The sequence below is a fragment of the Lipotes vexillifer genome, unplaced genomic scaffold (assembly GCF_000442215.2).
Source record: "Lipotes vexillifer unplaced genomic scaffold, Lipotes_vexillifer_v1.1 scaffold1653, whole genome shotgun sequence".
Taxonomy (NCBI): Eukaryota; Metazoa; Chordata; class Mammalia; order Artiodactyla; family Lipotidae; genus Lipotes; species Lipotes vexillifer.
In genome coordinates this window covers 483,721-495,866 of record NW_006790988.1, presented here as the reverse complement: position 1 = coordinate 495,866, position 12,146 = coordinate 483,721, and the positions used below count along the sequence as shown (strand labels likewise).

General features: G+C 34.6%; 1 protein-coding gene across 3 annotated transcripts in view; it reads left to right on the top strand.

Moving 5' to 3' along the window:
* The window catches only part of FBXL5 (F-box and leucine rich repeat protein 5), a 50,777-nt gene that overhangs the window by 15,052 nt on the left and 23,579 nt on the right, over nucleotides 1-12,146 (top strand). For 2 of the 3 annotated variants that reach the window (XM_007464072.1, XM_007464074.1), the window contains exons 5-9: nucleotides 1,167-1,349; nucleotides 3,712-3,837; nucleotides 6,950-7,098; nucleotides 7,732-7,814; nucleotides 8,702-9,427. In XM_007464072.1, coding sequence (XP_007464134.1) covers nucleotides 1,167-1,349; nucleotides 3,712-3,837; nucleotides 6,950-7,098; nucleotides 7,732-7,814; nucleotides 8,702-9,427 — 1,267 coding nt within the window. The remainder of the gene's footprint in view (nucleotides 1-1,166; nucleotides 1,350-3,711; nucleotides 3,838-6,949; nucleotides 7,099-7,731; nucleotides 7,815-8,701; nucleotides 9,428-12,146) is intronic. The other variant, XM_007464073.1, reaches the window with a different exon arrangement.

Sequence of the window (12,146 nt, the reverse complement as noted above, 5' to 3'; positions counted from 1 at the left end):
GCATTCCTGTTAAAATTGCTTGAAAGTGTTTGAAATTGGTCCTTTTTTCTTATTTTTATTTAATAAAGTAGGTGAGATGCATGTTGGAACAAAATTGTTTTTATAGGTTAAGCTATAATTAAACCCATAAAGCTTGTGTGCTTCACTCTGAAATGCAGCTTGTGCTTTAGACATCAAGTCAGGACCTGTTGTATCTGGTTTAATTTTAATTATAACATGGGACTTAAAAGCGTCACACTTACTATGTTGAATTTTCTCACTCCTTCAAAGTAAATTATAGCTGTATTATGTTTAAAATATTTGCCATTTGTAAAGGGTTAGGTTAAAGTAATTCATCATAGCATTTCTATATTTAAGTTGCTTTGTGAAGACAAATCAAATATATAAGGTACTCAGATTCTTTTTAGTACAGTAATGATGAAACTTCTGTATTTTATATTCTTTATTGTACACCTGATTTGCAGTTTTTCTTTGGAAAGTTGCTACTGAAATAACCCATTATAGGAAATTGGATATCCAATAACTGTTTTCTACATTAGCTGCTGACAAAAGATTCCTGATAAATGTATACCAGCATTAGAAATATTTACATTATATTGTCTCAACTGGCTCATAAATAGGATAAGGTTGAGGCACCTAAACGTTATAGAAGTCAGATTTCAGAGTTCTTACATGAAATGTGAAAATCAAAGAGGGAACACAAGGAACATGCTGACAGGAGTTGTAATGCATGAATGGAAAATGTTGTGAGATTTGTGTGCATCATTAAAAATGCCCTGGATTTCTCATTATTTGACTGACTCTACACTTGCTGACTTAAAGCTATATAACCTGTTGGGTTCCTTTTTCAAATGATGCGTCTTATGCTACAAAGTGAGTATTGTATTTTCTGCGACGCCTTTGTAAGAGGAAGTAAATCCTGTGTTCATTATTGTAGCTCCCACTGATGAAGTATGATTTGGACCACGATAGTTTAACCCTACAGGTTCTTAACAAGTTTAACATCTCCATGTTACCTCTAATCCATGTTACTTCCTTTTCACACCTTGCAAGCAGGAAGGAGTGGACTTTAGGCACTGGATTTTATTTATAGAATTGTGATTGTAATTTCTTACTGCATTTGCTCTTAGAGCCTTTAATGTTAAAGGTTTTCTTTTTTATTTCAGAAGCGGAAGTGTCAGAACAATCCACAGGTATAACTCATCTTCCTCCTGAGGTAATGCTGTCAATTTTCAGTTATCTTAATCCTCAAGAATTATGTCGATGCAGTCAAGTAAGCACTAAATGGTCTCAGCTGGCAAAAACTGGATCACTTTGGAAACATCTTTACCCTGTTCATTGGGCCAGAGGTAGGTAAATGGGACGCTTAGTTTGTTTTAAAAGTATTTCGATCTGTTTTTTTTTAAGTATATACTCATAGACATTAATAAGCAAGGCCAGGGAGGGAAACTCTGAAAGGTTGACTAAAAATAGGTTTCATAGTTAGATTATATGTCTTTGTATACATTTTTTAAAAGCTAACAATTCTGAAGTATTCATGAGTGAATTACGTGATGTGTGCAATTTCCTTTCAAATAAATAGGAAAAAATAGTTGGGGATGGAACGAAAAATAATTGGCAAAATGTTGATAATTGTTTTTTCTTAATAAATTTATTTTATTTTATTTGTTTTTGGCTGCGTTGGGTCTTCGTTGCTGCTTGCGGGCTTTCTCTAGTTGTGGCAAACGGGCTACTCTTCATTGTGGTGCGTGGGCTTCTCATTGCAGTGGCTTCTGTTGTTGTGGAGCACGGGCTCTAGGCGCACGGGCTTCAGTAGTTGTGGCTTGCGGGCTCTAGAGTGCAGGCTCAGTAGTTGTGGCACACGGGCTTAGTTGCTCCATGGCATGTGGGATCTTCCCGGACCAGGGCTCGAACCCGTGTCCTCTGCATTGGCAGGCAGATTCTTAACCACTGTGCCACCAGGGAAGCCCTGATAATTGTGAAGATAGGTGATGAGTACATAGGTGTTCATTATGCTACTTGTTTAATGCTGCTTATTCCTACTTTTGACTATATTTGTAATTTTCCATAACAAAACATTAAAAATAAAATTAATAGGTTGTCAGAACAGCTTTACATAATTAGATGAGTATTTTAAAAATACAAAATAATTCTATAAAATTTAAAGGTGAGGCACTGTTATGTTTCCCTTTTGATAGTAGCTCAAGATAACTGAATGTATTTTTGTCTTTAGCATATTTTTGTGTGATTAGTAATGCCTCATTCTATAAATTACAATTTCATATTAGTTAATTTCATTGTGGTAAGTTAGTTTTACATGTGAACAATTAAAGAAAATTTTGCTTTCATGAGCATATAATGCAGTCATGGGATAAATACAACTAATATGGCATATATTCTTCTGTCACTGAATTAAAACAGTTTTTCTAGGTGAGTACCTCAAATTTGACATTGTTTTTAGTTTTTTATAATTTGTCACTTTGACATGGTAATATATATGTTTTACATAATTAAAGTGTGAGTATGATTTAGAAATAGTTTTATTTTTTATATCAATATGTAGCACTTTTAAATAAGCTTTTGTTAGCTATATAATATTTTTTGCATGAAGCTATTTGGAGTATTGGGTAGACTTGTATGATCCAAATGATTAGAATTATTATTTTTATGTAGAATAATTTTTCTTATTGTAGGATAATATATTAAGTGAAAAGTCAGATAAGGCAAGTATGGATATATCACATACTTTTTTATTAGATGTATTTTTGATTATGAAGAATTACTTATTAGGTAGTAATACATAATTAGGTACTGTTTGATATAAAAATCAAATATGATGATGCTATGCTAGATTTCTGTGAAGTTAACCAGATATTAAATATGCTGCTTTTTTTTTCTGTTTTTAATATGCTTAAACAAAAAGTTCCAATAAAAATGGTTGTAATTTACTTTATTTATGGTATTTGTTTCCTGTGATTCTTGATCACAATTGATTTGACCCCCTGCAGGGGATGTTTTGAAATGCCTGTGGAGGCATTTTTGTCACATCTTGGAGTATTACGCGGGCATCCAGGGGGTAGAGGCTAGGGTTACTGCTAAACACCCTGCAATGCACAGGGAAGCACTCCACAACAAAGAATTACCCAGCCCAGAATATCAGTGGTGTTAAGGTTGAGGAGCCCTCACTTAGATGTAACGTTAGGAATTCAATAAATTAATTCTGCATTGTCTTGCACTTCACAATCATGTAATTTAATCGCAGCGTATTCTCCAGGATCTTTAAATTTATGGTTTAGCTTTACCTTAATCTTTCCCTTTTTCTGTTCCCACCTACTTCTGAATTGCTAATTCACTACTGAGCAGAAAGTCTTGCTTCCTTTTGTTTATTAGCAATTGTCTTAATGGGGGTATTGCTGGAGCCAGTGTGAAGCCACAGTAGGGAAAAAGGTTAGGTTGTTTTCAGTGATTTCTGAAATTTCTTGTTAAGACTGTTGATAATTATTTTTCATAGTTTTTGGTATGTCTGGAATTGAATTCTGTGCTTATTTAAATGTAATTTTTTAAACCACAATTGTTTCTAACAATAGGTGGCTCATTGTGTGTGGCTCACATATTTTTTGTGTGCAGACATTTTTGTTATAAATAGGTTATTTTTTTGTAATGGTAGCCGATCTAATCGTATTTTGTTCCTTTTGTTTATTTGTTGAGTAGGTGACTGGTATAGTGGTCCTGCAACTGAACTTGATACTGAACCTGATGAGGAATGGGTGAAAAATAGAAAAGATGAAAGTCGTGCTTTTCAGGAGTGGGATGAAGATGCCGATATAGATGAATCTGGTAAGCTATGTCTGGAATTAAAACTGTTACATGGTGCTTTAATAATTACTGTTACATTTAACAAGTACTTAGGTGCTAGGATTTATGTATTTTGTGTTTTCTAAAAAAACTGGTGTTTTTAAGCCTACTGCTTTCTAAAGTTTCACAGAATAGTAAGCGTATTTAAAATTCTGTTTAAAGTAATTTTTAAATGTGTATAGGCTTGTTTCCCGTATGTTTTTTTTTTAACAGATTTATTTATTTATTTATTTATTTTTATTTATTTTTGGCTGCGTTGGGTCTTCGTTGCTGCCCGCAGGCTTTCTTTAGTTGCAGCGAGCGGGGGCTGCTCTTCGTCGCGGTGCATGGGCTTCTCATTGTGGTGTGGCCTCTCTCGTTGTGGAGCACAGGCTCTAGGTGCGCGGGCTTCAATAGTTGTGGCGTGTGGGCTCAGTAGTTGTGGCTCATGGGCTCTAGAGCGCAGGCTAAGTAGTTGTGGCACACGGGCTTAGTTGCTCCGCAGCATGTGGGATCTTCCCAGACCAGGGCTCGAACCTGTGTCCCCTGCATTGGCAGGCGGATGGATTCTTAACCACTGTGCTATCAGGGAAGCCCTCCCATATGTTTTTATATTTATTTAAACGCTTTAAAAAAATCAGAAAATGATGGCTGTTTTCCTTATTGAAATAATATACATTCATTATAGTGCTATGCAGTTTACAGTGTGTTTTTAGGGCCACTTCATTTGATCAGCTCAGTAGTAATATATTGAGTCGTCTGTGGCCCAGAGGAAGGAGCATAAAGCTGTTGAACCTGTTTATTAATTTGTAAACAGTCATGCCACTTGCCTCACATGGTGGTTATAGAATTAAGAAGTAATATATATGAAAGTTCTTTGTAAATGGTAAGGGATTATAAAAACTAGTGTAGCCATTCATTAAGCACCGTGGGAGAATTCAAGGGTGACAAAGACTTTATCCCTACCCTCAAAGAACTCACAAACAGGAGAATTTAGAATACATGATTCTTAATCAAGGTATGTATTGGAAAACGCTGTAATGAAGGTGCTGAAAGATGCTCTTTGGGAATATGGAGGAGAAAGACACAAATTCTATCTTAGATGTTACTTTAGATAATGATTATTAAAAGATGATGAAAATAGTAAAAAAAAAAAAAAACTAATAAGATATTCTACTTCGTAAAACTGAACCTGTAGGAATTTTTTATTTATAAGTTGCCCACTTATAGTAAGCTGGTCTGGCAAAGCACTAAACTTATGGAAAGTAAGGAATATAAATACAAAGATTATTGTTTTAGCAGCAAGTTTATTTTTATGAAATGAAGGTGCAAAACACCTTGGTATAGTTTTAAATGTTTGGAAGGTGTCATGTAAGGAGGAGGTCTATTCCAGTTAGATTTGGTGATTTGCTTATCCTGTGGCAGGCACTTTCTGGGCATGAGGGTAATAGTGAACAAAATGGGGAAAAAAAAATCCTTGGCTTTGTTTAGCTTAAAATTTGGAGGGGGAGGCAGACAGTAAAGACAGGCAAAATATATACTGCATTAGATAGTGTTAAGTGCTGTGGAGAAAAATAAAGGAAAAGCGTGCCAGGAAGAGAGGAAAGAAGTTACTATTTTCAATAGATTGAGTAGTTAAGGTCCCTTGAGAAATTTGAGCAAAGACCTGAAGGAGTTAAGGTCTTTACTCAGATGTCACCTTAGGGAAGACTTGATTTATCCATTCTAAAAAATCAATTCATAATACCTGGGTTGAGTTTTAAAGGCTTTATCAAACTTAATGTGTTTATCTCAGCACTTAAAGATAGACAAAGAGATTGCTGTTGTTTTCTTTCATATTGAGAGAGAAAGGTTAAGGTTATAATGATGGGGCCTTTCTAAGGTAATATATCTGTTTAGCTGTTTAGTGTATCTAAGAGTAAACTTTGGATCTGTCATCTATGTTAGTGCTTTTTCAGCTTAGCTGTCTTTACTAGTCTTGTAGAGAAGTTATTATTCTTCATAGGATGTTTAGTTTTCTTTTTTTTAGGATTTCACAGTAAACAGTACACATTTAGATAGAGCCACAGAAACAAAAGAATCATTTGGAAATAAAATTGTAGTAGAATAAATAGCGTTCACTAAAAGTCACTTTTATCCCTGTATTTCACATATATGTCTAACTAAAGGAGGAATTTAGAATAATATTTGTAAACATGGAAACAGTCAAAAATTCAGAATTATTGTTTCTATTTATATTCCTTTTGTCAGCTGCACTCAGTTTTGTTTTAAATGAGACTTCCTCAGCTTATTCTGTTAAACTGTTTTATGTTTGGAGACATTTGAGTTAGGTCTTTGGGTAAGCAAAAAAGCAATAGAATTCTGAGAAAGGTGATAAAATTATTAGTTCATTCTTTTTGGTGTAGTGTGTTTTTTTCCTTATATCGAATTGGAGTTTGTAGGGTTTTTGTTTTTTGTTTTTACTTGTTATAGTAGTGCATCCTGTTATACACATCTAAACTCTACAGAAGTTATTAAGCAGAAAACAAAAGCCATGCTCATTTTTAATTTCTTAAAAATTCTAAGGTACTTTTTGTTGCTTGATTTATTATGACCAGCCTAACTTAATTGTTTCAAATCTCTTCTAGCTCTGTGTCCCTTTTATTGATATTTATGTAAAATAATGAATGATACTTTTTATTATTTTTATTATGGTTCATTTTCCTCTTGATATCCTATATTCTCTTGACGAACTTAACACTATTCTTCAAGTAGTCAAAGTTTTTTCCAAAATTTTTTCAGTGCCTGAAACTGGAGTTATTTTTATCTTCCCTCTGATAATTAGCTTGAGAAGAAAATTACCTTCAGCCTTGAAGCATGTTAAAAAATTCTTCCTTTCATTCCCATTTAAACCTTTTTTCTTTTTCTTTTGTCTCTTTTTAGTTGATGTCAGACCTGTTAATATAAATATTAAGTCCTGGCAAATGAGGACTTGTCCATTTAATTTGCTTTGCATATATAGGGGAGTTTAAAAGGAGAGCAAAAAGTATTTCATATTTAATGATTTGGTGATTCCTTGAGTAGCCTAATCATAATTATTGTATCAATTTCTTAGACTTTTGAATTCATTTTACAGAAGAGTCTGCAGAGGAATCGATTGCCATCAGCATTGCACAAATGGAAAAACGTTTACTCCATGGCTTAATTCATAATGTTCTACCGTACGTTGGTACTTCTGTAAAAACTTTAGTATTAGCGTACAGCTGTGCAGTTTCCAGCAAAATGGTATGTATAAATTAGCACTAGTTTAGGTATTAAGAAAAAGTAGCAATGATCTACATTTTGTTTGCTTATTCTTGAGTTTAATTAAAAAAAAAAACAACAGTTTACCCATGAGTGTACCTTCCCATGGGTAGGCATACACTGCTAATTTTCATCTTTTTTCATTTCAGTTCTCATAGTAATCTTTTAACATAGATATCATTGTCTTCATATTATAGAAAAGGAAACATAGACTGAGAGGTTAAACAGTTTATGTAGTTTCACAGATGTTAAGTGATCAAGCCCAGTTTTATATGATTCTTTATAATGTGTAAGGCATGGTAAGATGGGCAGGTGAAATTAAATCACGGTTTTATAAAAGACTATCTTGTGATATCCTACATTAGAATCTCCTTGGGTATTCCTTAAGAATGTAAATTTCCTGGGTCTAATCTTAGAATTACTAAAACAGATTTTCTGAGATTTCATCACAATATATATTTGTAAGGCAGAATTGAAGTGATTTTTACATGCAGAAAAGTGTGAGAACCACTGGTTATATTACTTACTAAAAGTTATATATTACTTACTAAAAGTTATGTCTCTAACCTAACTAAATTCTGCAGATCTTCACAGTGACTTTTTTTTCCCTCTTAGGTTAGGCAGATTTTAGAGCTTTGTCCTAACTTGGAGCATTTGGATCTTACCCAAACTGACATTTCAGATTCTGCATTTGACAGGTTAGTTATTTTTGAATATATAAATTTAATGATTTCTTAACTATGAATCAGTAGAATTGTTCTGTAGTTTTTCATTTACATAATTACAGTTTAATCATACTATTACTTTCTACTATCAGATTTTGGGCATGTTATGGTAGTAGCACCCTCCAATTCTTTGCTTTTGTCCTTAGGTCCCAGCTGATTCAAAACTTACATATGTATCATCCTGTCACCTTTATAATCTTGTACTGTGTCTAGGCTTTTGAGCCTTGCTGTGTAACCATGTAGCTTGGTACTGTGTTTTAAAGAAGTTTTCATTTTCAGTTGGGCTCCCAGTACCATTTGGCAAAGCTCCCTCTTCATAGTTATTCTAAAATTTTAACACTTTCTTCAAGCAACCCTCAGATTTTATTTCTTTGGATGCTGCTACTTTCCTTCTTATTCTACCTTGCTCTGCTGTTTCCCACCCTAGCATTTATATCAGCACCTCTTTTCCAATTTCAGAGGGAGAAATGTATTCTTCTCTGGCTAAGGCTAATTCTCTACCAATTCCTAGAGCTTGTTCTTTTGGATCTTTCTCCTCTAATTATTATTTTCTTTCTTTCATGTCTGTAGAGCCTTTCCTCTATTGGTTATTTTTCAGGATGAAAAAGAGTCTCTCCCTTCCATACCCTTCTCCTTTCCTACTCTTCTTTTGGGTTAGCAATACTCTTAGTTCCTCATTACTCTTATTGTCTTTTCATATTCCTAGCATTTAAAGTAGTGCCTAACAACAGATATTCAGTAAATGATTGATTATATTAGATTTAAAATCTTTCTTGTAGTTTCCATTTACTTACATATAATCAAATCTTTTGAAGAATTTAACAATATCCACTAATAGTTTTGTTACCTCTTAATTATAGTTGGTCTTGGCTTGGTTGCTGCCAGAGTCTTCGGCATCTTGATCTATCTGGATGTGAAAAAATCACAGATGTGGCTCTAGAGAAGATTTCTAGAGCTCTTGGAATTTTGACGTCTCATCAGAGTGGCCTTTTGAAAACTTCAGCAAGCAAAATTACTTCGACTACCTGGAAAAATAAAGACATTACCATGCAGTCCACCAAGCAGTATGCTTGTTTGCACGATATAACTAACAAGGGCATCGGAGAAGAAATAGATAATGAACACCCCTGGACTAAACCTATTTCTTCTGAAAATTTCACTTCTCCTTATGTGTGGATGTTAGATGCTGAAGATTTGGCTGATATTGAAGATGCTGTAGAATGGAGACATAGAAATGTTGAAAGTCTTTGTGTAATGGAAACAGCATCCAGTTTTAGTTGTTCCTCCTCCGGTTGTTACAGTAAGGATATTGTTGGACTAAGGACTAGTGTCTGTTGGCAGCAGCATTGTGCTTCTCCAGCCTTCGCGTATTGTGGTCATTCATTTTGTTGTACAGGAACAGCTTTAAGAACTATGTCAGCACTCCCGGAGTCTTCTGCATTGTGTAGAAAAGCATCAAGGACTAGATTGCTTAGGGGAACAGACTTAATTTACTCTGGGAGTGAAAAAACTGATCAAGAGACTGGGCGTGTACTTCTGTTTCTCAGTCTGTCTGGATGTTATCAGATCACAGACCATGGTCTCAGGTAAGTAATCTGTTGCAGAGTGTTAGGAAATGAGCATGTTCTCATTCTCAAATGGAGTGGAAAATTTTGAATCTAAGTCATTGCTTTCAGCTGATTTATTTAACCGAAAGCGTTAACCACTTCAAAGAGTTGTCCTACTGCAAAATTTTGGAATGATAACAACTTCAGCATGAAGTTTCAGTCAGTTCAACTGCTTTGTAATGTGGAAGAACATAAATTTAAAAGTTTAATAAATACTTACAACACAATAAATACATGCAACACATTTTCTAAGGTGCTTTAGTGGATGTAAAGATGAATAAGATACAATTTTTACCCTCTAGGACTTGTAACAGAGAAGAAAATATGTATACTATATTCTGTGTATTATTTGTGTACATCCTTTAAGGGATGTTGAATTAAAGATTCTATGGGGATCAAAGGAGAGAGAGAGACTTCTCATCCAGTTGTAGCAAATGATCAGAAAATGTTATGAAGAGGGACTTCCCTGGCAGTCCAGTGGTTAAGACTTTGCCTTCTGATGCAGGGGGTGTGGGTTCGATCTCTGGTCGAGGAGCTAAGATCCCACATGCCTCGTGGCCAAAAAACCTAAACGTAAAACAGAAGCAATATTGTAACAAATTCAATAAAGACTTTAAAAATGGTCCACATCAAAAAAAAATTTTTAATCTTTAAAAAAAAAAAGATAAAATGTAATGAAGAGGTGGCCCTTAATTGAACCTTGAAGATAGATGAAGGATTTTGATAGGTGGCAGAGGGAGAAGAGACCATTCCAAGCAGTAGGAATCATTTGAGCCCACAGTAAAGCACTGTTTAACTGTTGTTAGGGTATTTTGCTGTTATGGTTGTTCTCAGCGTTAATAATTGTTTGATTATCTGTGACATGAGCCTTCAGAAATTGATTTTATGTTTTCTCTTTTACCCTGTAATAGACTTGAATTTTACTAGGGCTCCTTAATAATGGGGTGTCAGGCATGTTAAACAATGAAAATTCATCCAACATAAAGCCTATTACCCCCTCTTGTCTTTTAAGTATGATCTTTAGCAGATTAAATTGAACTCAGTGGGGGATGTTCAGAGGAGTATTCCCGTTTGGTTGTAGAGAAGGATGTGTATTGGGGAATAGTGGTGAATAAGGCTATGACAGAGTTTGAATTCAGGGAAGAATTCCTTTGGGGAATGGGGAACACAGGAACTATCTTACTTGATATTATTTGGACTGGTAGCTTATCAAAAAAGCTGCAATCTGAGTGCAGCTCACATTTTAAAAGGTGCAACTCCTTTTAATCAGATTATCTTGAAGGAGTCTTTCTTAATCATTTAAATATTTATTGAGCATCTGTTGTGTGACTTGCCCTCTTCTAACTGCTTGGGATCCAGACTAAATGACTCAAATTTCCTGCTTTCATAGAGTTTATAATCTAATGGTAGACATAAGACAACAAAGATGTAATATCAGACTGAATGTTCTGAAGAAAAGTGAAATATGTCTATGGGGTAGAGAATACAGAGAATGCTCCTTCACTTTTGATGGACAGGAAAGGCCTTGAAAAGAAGCAATTTTTTGAGTAGACATTGGGATGAAGTTAGTGAATTTTCTGTGCATTTCCTGGGAGAGAAGCTAAGGAAATCGAAACTACAAATTTGATTTTTAGAAACAGCTTTCTTCTTGCATTTATTCTGTTGGTTTAAAAAGTATTTCAGTTAACTTAATAAGTTCAGCTGGTGTTCAGGTTTGAGAACAAATACAACTTGTGCAAGCATTCACCTCAACTTGGGGGAACAGAGTTGCTAGTTGGGAGTACTCTGTGTATCGTTCTGTAATAGTCATTATGTTTTTTTCAGCGATGGGTAGCATGAATTTTGGCAAGTTAGTTTTGGGGCTTGTTAAAAGAGCATTCACTGTAAAAATGTAGGTTGAAAATCAAAGTTTTAAACTAGATTGAAGCCGTAGGGAGCATATAGTGTAGTGTGTAGTCTTCATGCAGCATTATCTGGTTTTCATAGGAATGAAATAAAATAAATTTTGGCTGTCATTGAGTAGAAGTAGCCTGTTTAAATTTTCAGCCTTCTTTGGCCCCCTCACATTGCCATTATTGTTTCAAACTATTCCTTTCCTCCTTGAATCCAAGGCAACTGCTTTTGAATCTTTTGCAGATAGCATGTATAGTTGGGTCTTACAGTCAAACACTGTCATTTAATCTTTCGGTTTCACGATATGCACTTAATGTAATTACTGATATGGTTAAATTTATGCCTACCATCTTACTGTTTGTTTTCTCCCGTTTCTCTATTCTTGTTTTGTCTTTTCCTGACTTGCTTTGGATTTATTAAGTATGGGTTGGCCAAAAATTTCCTTTGGTTTTTAAGTAAAAATAAAAGACATTTTTCATTTTCACCAAGAACGTTATGGAACAACATATTCACTGTTTTGTTCCACCACCTTCTGCCATTTTTGAGGCAACTTCATAATTCCACCTTCCCAAAACTTTTTATCTTTTTGAGCAAAGAACTGTTCCAGGTGCCTTTTACAGTGTTCCAGGGAATTGAAATTTTTTCCATTGAGAGAATTTTGTAAAGACCGAACAAAATAATGGAAATCCGAAGGTGCAATGTCTGGTGAATACAGCAGATGAATCAGAACTTCCCAGCCAAGCTGTAACAGTTTTTGCTTGGTCATCAAAGAAACATGTGGTCTTGTGTTACCCTGATTGAAGAT